This window comes from Entelurus aequoreus, linkage group LG23 (assembly GCF_033978785.1).
Source record: "Entelurus aequoreus isolate RoL-2023_Sb linkage group LG23, RoL_Eaeq_v1.1, whole genome shotgun sequence".
Taxonomy (NCBI): Eukaryota; Metazoa; Chordata; class Actinopteri; order Syngnathiformes; family Syngnathidae; genus Entelurus; species Entelurus aequoreus.
Window position 1 is genome coordinate 7,395,054 of NC_084753.1, and position 16,009 is coordinate 7,411,062.

A 16,009-nucleotide genomic window follows, 5' to 3' on the forward strand; every position below is an offset into this window, starting at 1 on the left:
GTTCAGAAGAAAGTTAAATTGTTATGAAATACATCACACAACACCTGGGTGTGCACTCACCACCAGCTCAGTGAACATGGAGTCCAACTCTTCAAGGGGTGGCATTGGCAAGCTAGGCTCCAGAGCTGTAGTGTTGGTAGTATCATGGCAGCGGGTGATTTCCGGTTGGTCACTACTCTTGAAACAGCAAGGAAATAAGGTGGAAAGGATATGCCGGTGTGGATGCTGACCCTGGGAAGTCATGGTCACTGCCAAGGTCTGGTCTGATTACAATTATTGGCTGAAAGTGAAACAGAATTGATGCTTATTGGGTTTTGACTTTTGACCCTTATTTGTGAGAGTTTAAAAACTAGTCACATGAATAGTGTTCCTATTCGAGAGAAAATAAAAATGTAAACTTGAAATTTAGGAATACGAATCTAACATCGATCAGTACATCGACATTTGATGACATCATCCAATATCAGTGTTTGATTGTGGCGGTCCGCTCCCTGTATGATTGTGTCAGAGCTTGGTTTGCATTGCCGGCAGTAAGTCGGACACGTTTCCAGTGAGGGTTGGACTCCGCCAAGGCTGCCCTTTGTCCCCGATTCTGTTCATAACTTTTATGGACAGAATTTCTAGGCACAGTCAGGGGTAGATCTTGCTTTGGTTTTTGGCTGGGACCAGGGATCTTGGGCTGGAAAAGGTTGGTGACCACTGTTTTAGGCCATATCGCCCTTCCCTTGCTGGGAGGCTATTCAGGAAGTTGTAGTATAGGGCCCAGAAATTGCTGCTACGGTGCTGTTTTCCGGGCAATACAGTGATTGGAAGTGGACTGTTCAGTTTGTCATGGAAGACTTTTAGCATACTCGTCGCCGTAGTCTTTATCAGTTCATGCTCACAGGCTTAGATCGAACAGATCTAGTCTGAGCCAGTCCTGAACATGACGTTAAAGTGCATCCGGCAGTGGAGGCTCCTCTATGGGGTCTTGGGGCACTAGGAGGTTAACCCCTTTACTACTGTTACCCCAGGTGGCCCTTGGCAAAGGCCTAGTACCTGACTGCCCCCTAGCCAGGGATACGGTGAAGACCTCAACGGCGGAGCAGGCGGAAGACGGTAGATGTAAGAACCACCACAACGGCTGCGATTGCACAAGATTACAGTTGGTACAAAATGCGGCTGCAAGGCTTTTGACAAAAACAAGAAAGTTTGATCATATTACGCCTATACTGGCTCACCTGCACTGGCTTCCTGTGCACTTAAGATGCGACTTTAAGGTTTTACTACTTACGTATAAAATACTACACGGTTTAGCTCCAGCCTATCTTGACGATTGTATTGTACCATATGTCCCGACAAGAAATCTGCGTTCAAAGAACTCCGGCTTATTAGTGATTCCCAGAGCCAAAAAAAAGTCTGCGGGCTATAGAGCGTTTTCTATTCGGGCTCCAGTACTCTGGAATGCCCTCCCGGTAACAGTTAGAGATGCTACCTCAGTAGAAGCATTTAAGTCCCATCTTAAAACTCATTTGTATAATCTAGCCTTTAAATAGACCCCCCTTTTTTAGACCAGTTGATCTGCCGTTTCTTTTCTTCTCTCCTCTTCTCCCCTGTCCCTTGCGAGGGGGAGTCGCATAGGTCCGGTGGCCATGGATGAAGTGCTGGCTGTCCAGAGTCGGGACCCCGGGTGGACCGCTAGCCTGTGCATCGGTTGGGGACATCTCTGCGCTGCTGACCCGTCTCCGCTCGGGATGGTTTCCTGTTGGCCCCGCTGTGGACTGGACTCCCGCTGATGTGTTGGATCCACTGTGGACTGGACTTTCACAATGTTATGTCAGACCCACTCGACATCCATTGCTTTCGGTCTCCCCTAGAGGGGGGGGTTACCCACATATGCGGTCCTCTCCAAGGTTTCTCATAGTCATTCACCGACGTCCCACTGGGGTGAGTTTTTCCTTGCCCGTATGTGGGCTCTGTACCGAGGATGTCGTTGTGGCTTGTACAGCCCTATGAGACACTTGTGATTTAGGGCTATATAAATAAACATTGATTGATTGATTGATTGACAAGAAGGCGCCCCCACATCCATGTGGGCCCAGTTATGGGGAAATAAAAACCCAAGGCCTCAACGGTGGAACAGGCGGAGGATGACTGCTAACCCTATGGAGCGTCACAACGGCTGGGATGGTGGATGAAGGCTGCAGCAGAAAAGGGTCCCCAGTCGTCTTGGACTCCATGCCACTGGACCCTGATCCAATTCTGTCAAGGATGGTGTGGTGACTGTCTGTGCACCAGTCTCCCCACGTTAAACAAAGTCACGCACAGGCATCCTCCATAAAGGGATACACCCCTACCAGGAGGATCGTCATACTCGTTTCAAGTGACCGCCGATGATGATGAGTCCGAGCACTTGGTGCCACTGCCCAGGTCCAAACTATTTGGCCTAAGGGGCGTCTGCACAAGTCGGAATAGTTGTGTTCTTTTGTAGTGTGAAAACGATTAATAGCTGCATTAAACTATGTTAACCATCGAATCATTGTGTTTTTAAAATATATCATTTTTCTATATTATATTATATCATATTAACATTTACTCAGTGGCCTAGTGGTTAGAGTGTCCGCCCTGAGATGGTATGTTGTGAGTTCAAACCCCCGGCCGAGTCATACCAAAGACTATAAAACATGGGAGCCATTACCTCCCTGCTTGGCACTCAGGGGGTTGAATCACCAAAAAACTATTCCCGGGCACGGCCACCGCTGCTGCCCACTGCTCCCCTCACCTCCTAGCCCGGGGGTCGGCAACCCGCGGCTCTAGAGCCGCATGCGGCTCTTTAGCGCCGCCCTAGTGGCTCTCTGGAGATTTTTCAAAAATGTATGAAGAATGGAAAAAGATGAGGGGAAAAAAATCTATTTTTTTGTTTAGTATGGTTTCTGTAGGATTACAAACATGACACAAACCTTCCTAATTGTTATAAATCACACTGTTTATATTAAACATGCTTCACTGATTCGAGTATTTGGCGAGCGCCGTTTTGTCCTACTAATTTTGGCGGTCCTTGAACTCACCGTATAGTTTGTTTACATGTATAACTTTCTCCGACTTTCTAGGACGTGTTTTATGCCACTTCTTTTTCTGTCCAATTTTGTCCACCACACTGTTAACGTTGTGCATGAGTGCACAAAGGTGAGTTTTGTTGATGTTATTGACTTGTGTGAAGTGCTAATCAGACATATTTGGTCACTGCATGACTGCAAGCTAATCGATGCTAACATGCTATTTAGGCTAGCGATATGTACATATTGCATCATTATGCCTCATTTGTAGCTATATTTGAGCTCATTTAGTTTCCTTTAAGTCCTCTTAATTCAATTTATATCTTATGACACATGTAATATGGCTTTTAATTTTTTGCGGCTCCAGACAGATTTGTTTTTGTATTTTTTGGTCCAATATGGCTCTTTCAACATTTTGGGTTGCCGACCCCTGTGCTAGGGGGTGAACAAGGGGATGGGTCAAATGCAGAGGACACATTTCACCACACCTAGTGTGTGTGAGACAATCATTGCTACTTTAACTCAACTTTGCCATTTAAAAAGCAAGCTCCGTTGCGTATCAAATCCCGCACTTTCAAAACCGCAGCAGCGGAGAGCAGCCGTGTGCGTGAAACTCCACCACTACACCAAGTTTACCAGGAACATTATCATTACTCTTAACAAACTTTTCACTGGGCTGCTGCGGTCGGTCGCTTCGTTTGAATCCATTTCACTCACTTTACTTTCCGTGTGGAGAGAGGGTGACCAGGACAGCAGGGGAGATCATCGGCCGCCCTCCACCCTCCTTAGAGGACAACGCTCATTCCCGCTGCCTCGGCGGAGCAAAGGAAATCCTGGCCGACAGCACCCGTCCTGGTCGTCGCTTCTTCAACCCGCTGCCTGCAGGGAAGAGGTTTCCGTCACACAACAGCAGGACAAGCCGAGTTCGAAATTGTTGAGTCGGCAGTGGTGCTCCGAGTTTGTGTATTAGATGTGAGAGGCATCACTTGTTGCTATTATTGTGTGTTTTCTTAAACTTTATCATCATTGGCCAAACTTGTGTTTTAATTTGACATTAAAAAGTAAACACTGTGGAGTTTATTTTGTGTTTTTTTCCTCCATGTCAGAAAGTTTTTTCATGTGACGTAGCGTTTTGTAAAAGTTTTTAAAGTTTTTAGTTCATTTCCTATATGACAAATTTCTGCTCAGAGTATTCATGTTGAACCCATTCTTATGCTCTTGGACTAGGGTTGGACGGTATACCGGTACTAGTATAGTGACGGGCATGACGCCGCGTCGTCACGTGGTGACATCGCTGTTTTTTTGAGCAGAGGAGCATGTTGGGCAGCGCACACACACAGAGTACTTACAAGCAGACACAGTGTGTAGACAGAAAAGGGAGAATGGATGCATTTTGGTGTAAAAAGTCAAGATAAAGGTGAAGTTATAACACTGAAACACCTGCTTTAAAGACATGAATAGCTAGCTTAAACAGTGTTTTATACACTTCTGATTCACTAATCCTGGTCTCCAGGGCGACAAATAAAGTACGTTTTTTTACAAGTAGCCTTATCACTGGAGGATGAGGAATAGCTAAACATGCTTCACTACACACCGTAGGAGGATACAATAGCTCACCGGCGTCAAAATGTAAACAAATGCCATGGGTGGATCTACACCTGACATCCACTGTAATGATACCAAGTACAAGAGTGTATCTAGTCGTTACTACTATGATTACATCGATATTTTTTATTGTCATAAAATCTTAAAATTCATACTATGTTTATAAAGTCAGTAAATACGTCCCTGGACACATGAGGACTTTGAATATGACCAATGTATGATCCTGTAACTACTTGGTATCACATCCATACCTACATGTGTGGTATCATCCAAAACTAATGTCAAGTATCAAAGAAGAGAAGAAGAAGTGATTATTACATTTGAACAGAAGTGTAGATAGAACATGTTCAAACAGAAAATAAGCAGATATTAACAGTAAATGAACAAGTAGATAAATAATAAATTTTTACAGTTTGTCCCTCATAATGTGTAGAAAATAATAGGTGTATAAATGACACAATATGTTACTGCATAGACTAATTAGGAGTCTTTGTTTGTTTACTTACTACTAAAAGACAATCTCAATGGGCAACATGCGGCCCGGGTCTGATTTAAGTCCATCAGAAGACGTGGAGCATACAACACAGTAATACAAACATACAACGCAGTAATACAAACATGCAACACAGTAATACAAACATACGGGGGCGGTATAGCTCGGTTGGTAGAGTGGCCGTGCCATCAACCTGAGGGTTGCAGGTTCGATTCCCGCTTCCGCCATCCTAGTCACTGCCGTTGTGTCCTTGGGCAAGACACTTTACCCACCTGCTCTCAGTGCCACCCACACTGGTTTAAATGTAACTTAGATATTGGGTTTTCATTATGTAAAGCGCTTTGAGTCACTAGAGAAAAGCGCTATATAAATATAATTCACTTCACTTCACATACAACACAGTAATACAAACATACAACACAGTAATACAAACATGCAACACAGTAATACAAACATACAACACAGTAATACAAACATACAACGCAGTAATACAAACATACAACGCAGTAATACAAACATGCAACGCAGTAATACAAACATACAACGCAGTAATACAAACATACAACGCAGTAATACAAACATACAACACAGTAATACAAACATACAACGCAGTAATACAAACATACAACACAGTAATACAAACATACAACACAGTAATACAAACATACAACACAGTAATACAAACATGCAACACAGTAATACAAACATGCAACACAGTAATACACACATACAACACAGTAATACACACATACAACACAGTAATACAAACATACAACACAGTAATACAAACATACAACACAGTAATACAAACATACAACACAGTAATACAAACATGCAACACAGTAATACAAACATACAACACAGTAATACAAACATGCAACACAGTAATACAAACATGCAACACAGTAATACAAACATGCAACACAGTAATACACACATACAACACAGTAATACAAACATACAACACAGTAATACAAACATGCAACACAGTAATACAAACATACAACACAGTAATACACACATACAACACAGTAATACAAACATACAACACAGTAATACAAACATACAACGCAGTAATACAAACATACAACGCAGTAATACAAACATGCAACGCAGTAATACAAACATACAACGCAGTAATACAAACATACAACGCAGTAATACAAACATACAACACAGTAATACAAACATACAACGCAGTAATACAAACATACAACACAGTAATACAAACATACAACACAGTAATACAAACATACAACACAGTAATACAAACATGCAACACAGTAATACAAACATGCAACACAGTAATACACACATACAACACAGTAATACACACATACAACACAGTAATACAAACATACAACACAGTAATACAAACATACAACACAGTAATACAAACATACAACACAGTAATACAAACATGCAACACAGTAATACAAACATACAACACAGTAATACAAACATGCAACACAGTAATACAAACATGCAACACAGTAATACACACATACAACACAGTAATACAAACATACAACACAGTAATACAAACATACAACACAATAATACAAACATACAACACAGTAATACAAACATACAACACAGTAATACAAACATGCAACACAGTAATACAAACATACAACGCAGTAATACAAACATACAACGCAGTAATACAAACATACAACACAGTAATACAAACATACAACACAGTAATACAAACATGCAACACAGTAATACAAACATGCAACACAGTAATACACACATACAACACAGTAATACACACATACAACACAGTAATACAAACATACAACACAGTAATACAAACATACAACACAGTAATACAAACATACAACACAGTAATACAAACATGCAACACAGTAATACAAACATACAACACAGTAATACAAACATGCAACACAGTAATACAAACATGCAACACAGTAATACAAACATGCAACACAGTAATACACACATACAACACAGTAATACAAACATACAACACAGTAATACAAACATACAACACAATAATACAAACATACAACACAGTAATACAAACATACAACACAGTAATACAAACATACAACACAGTAATACAAACATACAACACAGGAATTCAACGAAAAGGACCATTTAAGAAAGAGAGAAAACAATTCATGTCCTTTGTCCCTTTGATCATCTGAACATGGGCAAACCCAGTCGCTGCTTTAGCATCTGAACCAGCAGCCTCACCTTGGATCCCAAGGACATGAAAACTGGCACGAGCCTCAAACCGCAAAAACCACATCTCACATGGACTGAACGTGTTTATGGCCTGTCATTAACTCAACATATAATAGCAAATATACTTATGATCAACTTTATTCTAGCAATACCAATGAAATTGGTTGTATGACTCTGCCAATATAACTGCCCTCTGTATGTTATATATATATATATATATATATATATATATATATATACACATTATACATATATATACACTACCGTTCAAAAGTTTGGGGTCACATTGAAATGTCCTTATTTTCAATGAAGATAACTTTAAACTAGTCTTAACCTTAAAGAAATACACTCTATACATTGCTAATGTGGTAAATGACTATTCTAGCTGCAAATGTCTGCTTTTTGGTGCAATATCTACATAGGTGTATAGAGGCCCATTTCCAGCAACTATCACTCCAGTGTTCTAATGGTACAATGTGTTTGCTCATTGGCTCAGAAGGCTAATTGATGATTAGAAAACCCTTGTGCAATCATGTTCACACATCTGAAAACACTTTAGCTCGTTACAGAAGCTACAAAACTGACCTTCCTTTGAGCAGATTGAGTTTCTGGAGCATCACATTTGTGGGGTCAATTAAACGCTCAAAATGGCCAGAAAAAGAGAACTTTCATCTGAAAGTCGACAGTCTATTCTTGTTCTTAGAAATGAAGGCTATTCCACTAAATTGTTTGGGTGACCCCAAACTTTTGAACGGTAGTGTATATATATATACATACATACTGTATATACGTATGTGTGTGTGTTTCAAAATGAAGTGCAACATTGCATAAATGACTTTTTGAATGCCAGATCCAGTACTCACCTTTGTACTGTCATATTTAGCCGGGTGCAGTCAGACCAGGTGAGTTGCCCGTACTCCAAATTCGTGTCTTTCACATGTCCATCAGTCATAAATGACCAACATGTCTTCTTCAGTCCAGAGTCAAAAGAAAAGACCCGTCGGGATAAAAGTCCAAGAGACGTGTCCAAAGTTGCGCAGAAGGACTAAGTCTACGGACAACACAGGACTCCTTCCTCATCGATCCGATACGACTTCTACTCTCCAAAATGTGATGATCTGAGTCAAATTGCGTTGCATAATGTTACAAACAGTGCGATACTATGCGGAGAGCGCAGAACACACATTACTGCATTCCTTGTTGAGGTAGTCACACCCTGACCTCACCCTTTTACATTTCAGATGGTTGTGTTCACAGTCGTGTTGGGGGGGGGGGGGGGGGGGGTATTTGCTTGTTTTGGGCCTGTATCAAAGCCCCGCATGGTGAATACCTCAAACGGTTTGTCCGATTTATGGTAAAAATGCATCAGCAAATGTCCATTCCCAAGTTGTAGAATACCACTATACGGTTACTTAGTAGACTATTGCAAAGTATTGGGTTATCTTTTCAATACACAAACATGAGGTATCATGCACATACGGTTCGGTATGTGCAGTTGCCCACCTAATGGCCATTTGGAATTATTGATTATTATTAATCAGACCCACCAGTTGCGATTAGAGTTGGCTTGATACCACTTTGAATGTCTGATACCGGGCAATCATTTTAACTCACGACCCAGACTGCCACAGTCTGGGTCGTCGTATGGGGTCATCCAATTCTAATTCTAAGGGCCCACATAGCCCCTAGTAGCCAAAATGATTGTACATAAACTGAATGAATCCCAGTTCAAACAAAGCCACAAGTTATAAAATATTCTAATAATAATCATTTCAAAAACTGCCTTGGCCACTTCTTAAAAAATGGTTTGGTCCACACTAGGGTTGTCCCGATACCAATACCGGTACCAGTACCAAAATGTATTTTGATACTTTCGATACTTTTCTAAATAAAGGGGACCACAAAAAAATGTCATTATTGTCTTTATTGTAACAACAAATGTTAGTGTACATGAAACATATGTTTATTATTGTCATTTAGTCCTTAAATAAAATAGTGAACATACTAGACAGCTTGTCTTTTAGTAGTAAGTAAACAAACAAAGACTCCTAATTAGTCTATGCAGTAACATATTGTGTCATTTATACACCTATTTTTCGAATCTTATCAAATTGGACGTACGCTTTATGGAATCTAATCGAATCGTTCGTTCATTGTATCAAATGTCATCAAATTATTCTGTTTTCTAAAGAAGAAGAAAAAAAAATTGAATCGTATCCTAACCCATGTATTTCCATTAGTGTTGTCCACATACTAATGTTTTTGTACCGGTACCAAAATGTATTTCGATACTTTTCCGTACTTTTCGATACTTTTTTCTAAGTAAGGGGACCAGAAAAAATGTAATTATTCACAAAAAATGTTAGTGTACATGAAACATATGTTTATTATTGTCATTTAGTCCTTAAATAAAATGGTGAACGTACTAGACAGCTTGTCTTTTAGTAGTAAGTAAACAAACAAAGACTCCTAATTAGTCTATGCCAGGGGTCGGCAACCCAAAATGTTGAAAGAGCCATATTGGACCAAAAATACAAAAACAAATCTGTCTGGAGCCGCAAAAAATTAAAAGCCATTTTACATGTGCCATGAGATATAAATTGAAATAAGAGGACTTAAAGGAAACTAAATGAGCTCAAATATAGCTACAAATGAGGCATAATGATGCAATATGTACATATAGCTAGCCTAAATAGCATGTTAGCATCGATTAGCTTGCAGTCATGCAGTGACATAATATGTCTGATTAGCACTCCACACAAGTCAATAACATCAACAAAACTCACCTTTGTGTGAGTTGCACAACGTAAAAGTGTGGTGGACAAAATGAGACAGAAAAAAAGTGGCATAAAACACGTCCTAGAAAGTCGGAGAAAGTTATACATGGAAACAAACTATACGGTGAGTTCAAGGACCGCCAAAATTAGTAGGACAAAACGGCGCTCGCCAAATACTCGAATCAGTGAAGCATGTTTAATATAAGCAGTGTTATTTATAACAATTAGGGAGGTTTGTGTCATGTTTGTAATCCTACAGAAACCATACTAAACAAAAAAATAGATTTTTTTTCCCCTCATCTTTTTCCATTCTTCATACATTTTTGAAAAATCTCCAGAGAGCCACTAGGGCGGCGCTAAAGATAGAGCCGCGGGTTGCCGACCCCCGGTCTATGCAGTAACATATTGTGTCATTTATACACCTATTATTCGAATCTTATCAAATTGGACGTACGCTTTATGGAATCTAATCGAATCGTTCGTTCATTGTATCAAATCTCATCAAATTGTTCTGTTTTCTGAAGAAGAAAAAAAAAAATTTAATCGTATCCTAACCCATGTATTTCCATTAGTGTTGTCCCCATACAAATATTTTTGTACCGGTACCAAAATGTATTTCGATACCTTTCGATACATTTTTCTAAGTAAGGGGACCAGAAAAAATGTAATTATTCACAACAAATGTTAGTGTTCATGAAACATATGTTTATTATTGTCATTTAGTCCTTAAATAAAATAGTCAACATACTAGACAACTTGTCTTTTAGTAGTAAGTAAACAAACAAAGACTCCTAATTAGTCTGCAGTAACATATTGTGTCATTTATACACCTATTATTTTGTACACATTATGAGGGACAAACTGTAAAAAATGTTTTTTTAATCTACTTGTTCATTTACTGTTAATATCTGCTTATTTTCTGTTTCAACATGTTCTATCTACACTTCTGTTAAAATGTAATAATCACTTATTCTTCTCTTCTTTGATACTTGACATTAGTTTTGGATGATACCACACATTTAGGTATGGATCCGATACCAAGTAGTTACAGGATCATACATTGGTCATATTCAAAGTCCTCATGTGTCCAGGGACGTATTTACTGACTTTATAAACATGATATGAATTTTAAGATTTTCTGATGCAAAAAATATCGATTTAATCACAGTAGTATCGACTAGATACGCTCCTGTACTTGGTATCATTACAGTGGATGTCAGGTGTAGATCCACCCATGGCATTTGTTTACATTGTGACGGCGGTGAGCTATTGTATCCTCCTACGCTGTGCAGTGAAGCATGTTTAGCTATTCTTCGTCCTCCAGTGATAATGCTACTTGTAAGAAACGTACTTTATTTGTCGCCATGGAGACCAGGATTAGTGATTTAGAAGTAGCTAAAACACTGTGGATGGATGTTAGTTGCTTCCTGAGGGTGTTTCAGTGTTATAACTTCACCTTTACCAAAATGCGTCCATTCTCCCTTTCCTGCCTACACACTTAGTACCATGGTACTTGACCAATGACTAGTACCGGTACACCGTACAAACCCGAGTCACCAATGTTCCCTTATAGTGCTCCCGTGTCCTCCACACACACACACACACACACACTCACAACCAAATCCATATCCAACCTGAACTCTAAACCAAATAAAGACATTACAATTTATTCGGCACCATTTTCAACAAGTGGTCACAACAGATCAAACCGTGGCCGAGACGTTTTAAGGAGGAGAAGGAAGTGGTTTGTGTCAACAATGTTTCTATTGAGCCAGACTAATTATTGTCAACCGCAACCGCACCAAAACAACACCAGAGGCACGACTAATCCCCAACACTTTCTGTCCTAACCCCACCAAAAACAAACCAACTGCATGTCCTATTGACAGCAACCACTCACTCTTTCATTGCAGATGATGCCTTCAGGGCCACAAAAACAGTGGGACAATGCCAACACCACACATAAACTCTGCTAGGTGGTTACAATGCGATACGGTTCACACGCATCCATGTCGTTGTTTTGTAGCTTAGCGTATAGCAGCAGAGTTAAATAGTACAGAGAGAGGACCAAGCTCTGACACTGATCGTACAGAGAGAGGACCAAGATCTGACACTGATCGTACAGAGAGAGGACCAAGCTCTGACACTGATCGTACAGAGAGAGGACCAAGCTCTGACACTGATCGTACAGGGAGAGGACCAAGCTCTGACACTGATCGTACAGAGAGAGGACCAAGCTCTGACACTGATCGTATAGAGAGAGGACCAAGCTCTGACACTGATCGTACAGGGAGAGGACCAAGCTCTGACACTGATCGTACAGGGAGAGGACCAAGCTCTGACACTGATCGTACAGAGAGAGGACCAAGCTCTGACACTGATCGTACAGGGAGAGGACCAAGCTCTGACACTGATCATACAGGGAGAGGACCAAGCTCTGACACTGATCATACAGGGAGAGGACCAAGCTCTGACACTGATCGTACAGGGAGAGGACCAAGCTCTGACACTGATCGTACAGGGAGAGGACCAAGCTCTGACACTGATCATACAAGGAGAGGACCAAGCTCTGACACTGATCGTACAGGGAGAGGACCAAGCTCTGACACTGATCGTACAGAGAGAGGACCAAGCTCTGACACTGATCGTACAGAGAGAGGACCAAGCTCTGACACTGATCGTACAGAGAGAGGACCAAGCTCTGACACTGATCGTACAGAGAGAGGACCAAGCTCTGACACTGATCGTACAGAGAGAGGACCAAGCTCTGACACTGATCGTACAGAGAGAGGACCAAGCTCTGACACTGATCGTACAGAGAGAGGACCAAGCTCTGACACTGATCGTACAGAGAGAGGACCAAGCTCTGACACTGATCGTACAGAGAGAGGACCAAGCTCTGACACTGATCGTACAAGGAGAGGACCAAGCTCTGACACTGATCGTACAAGGAGAGGACCAAGCTCTGACACTGATCGTACAGGGAGAGGACCAAGCTCTGACACTGATCGTACAGAGAGAGGACCAAGCTCTGACACTGATCGTACAGAGAGAGGACCAAGCTCTGACACTGATCGTACAGAGAGAGGACCAAGCTCTGACACTGATCGTACAGAGAGAGGACCAAGCTCTGACACTGATCGTACAGAGAGAGGACCAAGCTCTGACACTGATCGTACAGAGAGAGGACCAAGCTCTGACACTGATCGTACAGAGAGAGGACCAAGCTCTGACACTGATCGTACAGAGAGAGGACCAAGCTCTGACACTGATCGTACAGGGAGAGGACCAAGCTCTGACACTGATCGTACAGGGAGAGGACCAAGCTCTGACACTGATCGTACAGGGAGAGGACCAAGCTCTGACACTGATCGTACAGTTTGGCTTCATAGTAAAAGAGTGTGGGTACTAGACTGGCCTGCCTGTAGTCCAGACATTGAAAATGTGTGAAGGCTAAACTATGAGAAGGGAGACTGTTGAACAACTTAAGCTGTACATCAAGCAAGAATGGGAAAGAATTCCACTTCCAAAATGTGTCTCCTCACTTCCCAAACCTTTACTGAGTGTTGTTAAAAGGAAAGGCCATGTAACACACTGGTAAAAAATGCCTTTTTTGCAATGTGTTCTGCTGATGTCAATCATCCTTCCAGATCAAAATCTACTCCTGTTTAGCATCAATCCCACGTGTGTGAGATAGTGATCACTTTGACAGGTTCAACTATTCCAAAAATGTGCTCATGTTGTCACGCTTCTGCTGCTCAAATCCATATTTGACTCCTGTTGGACTGAACGGATCCAATGACTAAGAATAAAGACGTCACACTTGCAATAAATATGCCGTGGAAACTAAATAGTCACGGTGGAAAACATGTGTTGGCAAACAGGCCACATGCTGATAATACCAGCCAGTAGGCCACGCCCACACCCTCGAGGACTTAGTGAGCAGACAGGAAAGACTTGTGGTAGCGGAGCAGGCAGGCGTGTTCAAATGTAGACATTTTCATTCAGGAAATGTTCAATAATGATTGTAATAACACACATTTAATGGACAAATTATATTAATTTGATGACCCCAAAAGGGACAAACGGTAAAAAATGGATGGATGAATGGATGTTCTTATTTATTTTATTTTTCGGCGTCATGACAAGTGAGGGTGAATGTTAAAGCCTGGGTTTAAAGTTAGTGAAACTGACTCTTTCATGTGTTCATTTCTACTGTAACAGCTTTCATTACTTCCTGTGAATGCTCCCTGTGGAGTCGTTTGTTGACTGGAGTATTCCACACCTGTCTTGTTCAGATATAGATCATCTACGTCAACAATATGCTTTCCCTGAGTGGCTGCACAGGGCATGTTGAGAAAAAAGGACATATTTTAAAAAAAAAAAGAAAATAAAAAATAGATTGATTTAAAAATAATAATAATAATAGATTATATATTTTTTTGAAAATCTTTGTTTTCTTTTTGACACCCCAGGTTTTAGATTTTTGAAAATGTCTATTGTTTTTCTCGACTGCACAATAAGAGAAACATTGCATTGTTTTTGTATTTGTTCTATTTATTTATTATAGTTTTTTAATTTATTTTTTAATACACTGTAGCACTTTGGGGTTGTTTTACTCAATGTAAAGTGCTTTTTTTTTTACAGATAAAATCTATTATTATTATTATTATTAAACATTGCATTGGGTTAGGGTCAGGAATAGATGCTAAATGCAACGGAAAAACTTAAATACTGCTTCCGGTTCAAGTCGTCATCACACAGATAAACACGCATTTTTGCATTTTGGATGAACATAAATTCGATTTTTGTGTTTATCTGGAAAAATAAACAGCACAAAATCCAAGTGTTATGGCAATATTTTAATGAAAATAAATCCTGTTGATATTATCTTAGAAATCATCAAATATTGAGAAATGGTGGATATTTTCTTCAGTTCACAAAATAATAAAAAACATAATTTACTTGTTTTGTGCATGTTGTCCCTTATATATATGTTATTATTGTGTAATGTTGTATCATAGTATTCTTTCTTTTACTCCATTTTGCTTTTTATGTTTGTGTTTTATTTTTATTTTTTTAATTGTTTTAATCGATTTATAATATTTTAAAAAATGAGAATCGTGATTCATTGGAAAATCTTTTTTTTAAATATATTTTTGACACCCAAGGCTTTGGATTTGCTTTTGTTGAAAATGTCTATTGTTTTTCTCTGACTGCACAATAAGAGAGAAATATCGCATTGTCTTAGAAATCATCAAATATTAAGATATTGTGGATATTTTCTTCAGTTCACAAAATAATAAAATAAATATTTTACCTATTTTGTGCATATTGTCCTTTTTGACAATCTTTTGTATTACTACCCTTCTTTAAATTTGTTTAAAATATGTTATTATTGTGTAATATTGTATCATAGTATTCTTTCTTTTACTCCATTTTACTTTTTACGTTTGTGTTTTATTTACTTTTTATTTTTTATTTTATTTTTACAAATCGTTTATAAAAAGGGGTCATAGCGGTCCGTGTAACTTCGTTCATTCTCCAATTCTGAACACAAATCAAAAAACTAAATTAGGACATTTTTTTCTATTTTTATTATATATGGCAGATTTTAAAACAAAAAAAAATGAAGTTGATTTTCATTAAAAATATTGCCATGAAATTGGATTTTGGGCTATTTTCCTAGTATAGATTTTTTTTTCCAGATAAACACAAAAATGTAATATATGTCATCCAAATGCAAAAATGTGTGTTTATCTGTGTGGTGACAACTTGAACCGGAAGCAGTATTTTAGTTTTTCCTTTGCGTTTAGCATGTTTTTAGCTTAACGCTAACATCTTTGTTGGCCCGTGTAGCTTCCGTTCATTCTTCTTTTCATTCT

The 16,009-nt window shown here is 39.6% G+C and overlaps 1 protein-coding gene across 3 annotated transcripts in view; it reads right to left on the reverse strand.

Moving 5' to 3' along the window:
- The window catches only part of LOC133640422 (disheveled-associated activator of morphogenesis 1-like), a 61,840-nt gene extending 51,630 nt beyond the window's left edge, over positions 1 to 10,210 (reverse strand). The window contains exons 1-3 of one of the 3 annotated variants that reach the window (XM_062033825.1): positions 10,134 to 10,210; positions 3,753 to 3,914; positions 61 to 280 (exon numbers count right to left, since the gene is read on the reverse strand). In XM_062033825.1, the coding sequence (XP_061889809.1) occupies positions 61 to 243 (183 nt within the window). In that variant the 5' untranslated portion in view covers positions 244 to 280; positions 3,753 to 3,914; positions 10,134 to 10,210. Of the gene's footprint in view, positions 1 to 60; positions 281 to 3,047; positions 3,110 to 3,752; positions 3,915 to 8,210; positions 8,485 to 10,133 lie in introns of those variants that run through there. The other 2 variants (XM_062033824.1, XM_062033826.1) reach the window with 2 other exon arrangements.
- Between the last annotated feature and the right edge of the window lie 5,799 nt (positions 10,211 to 16,009).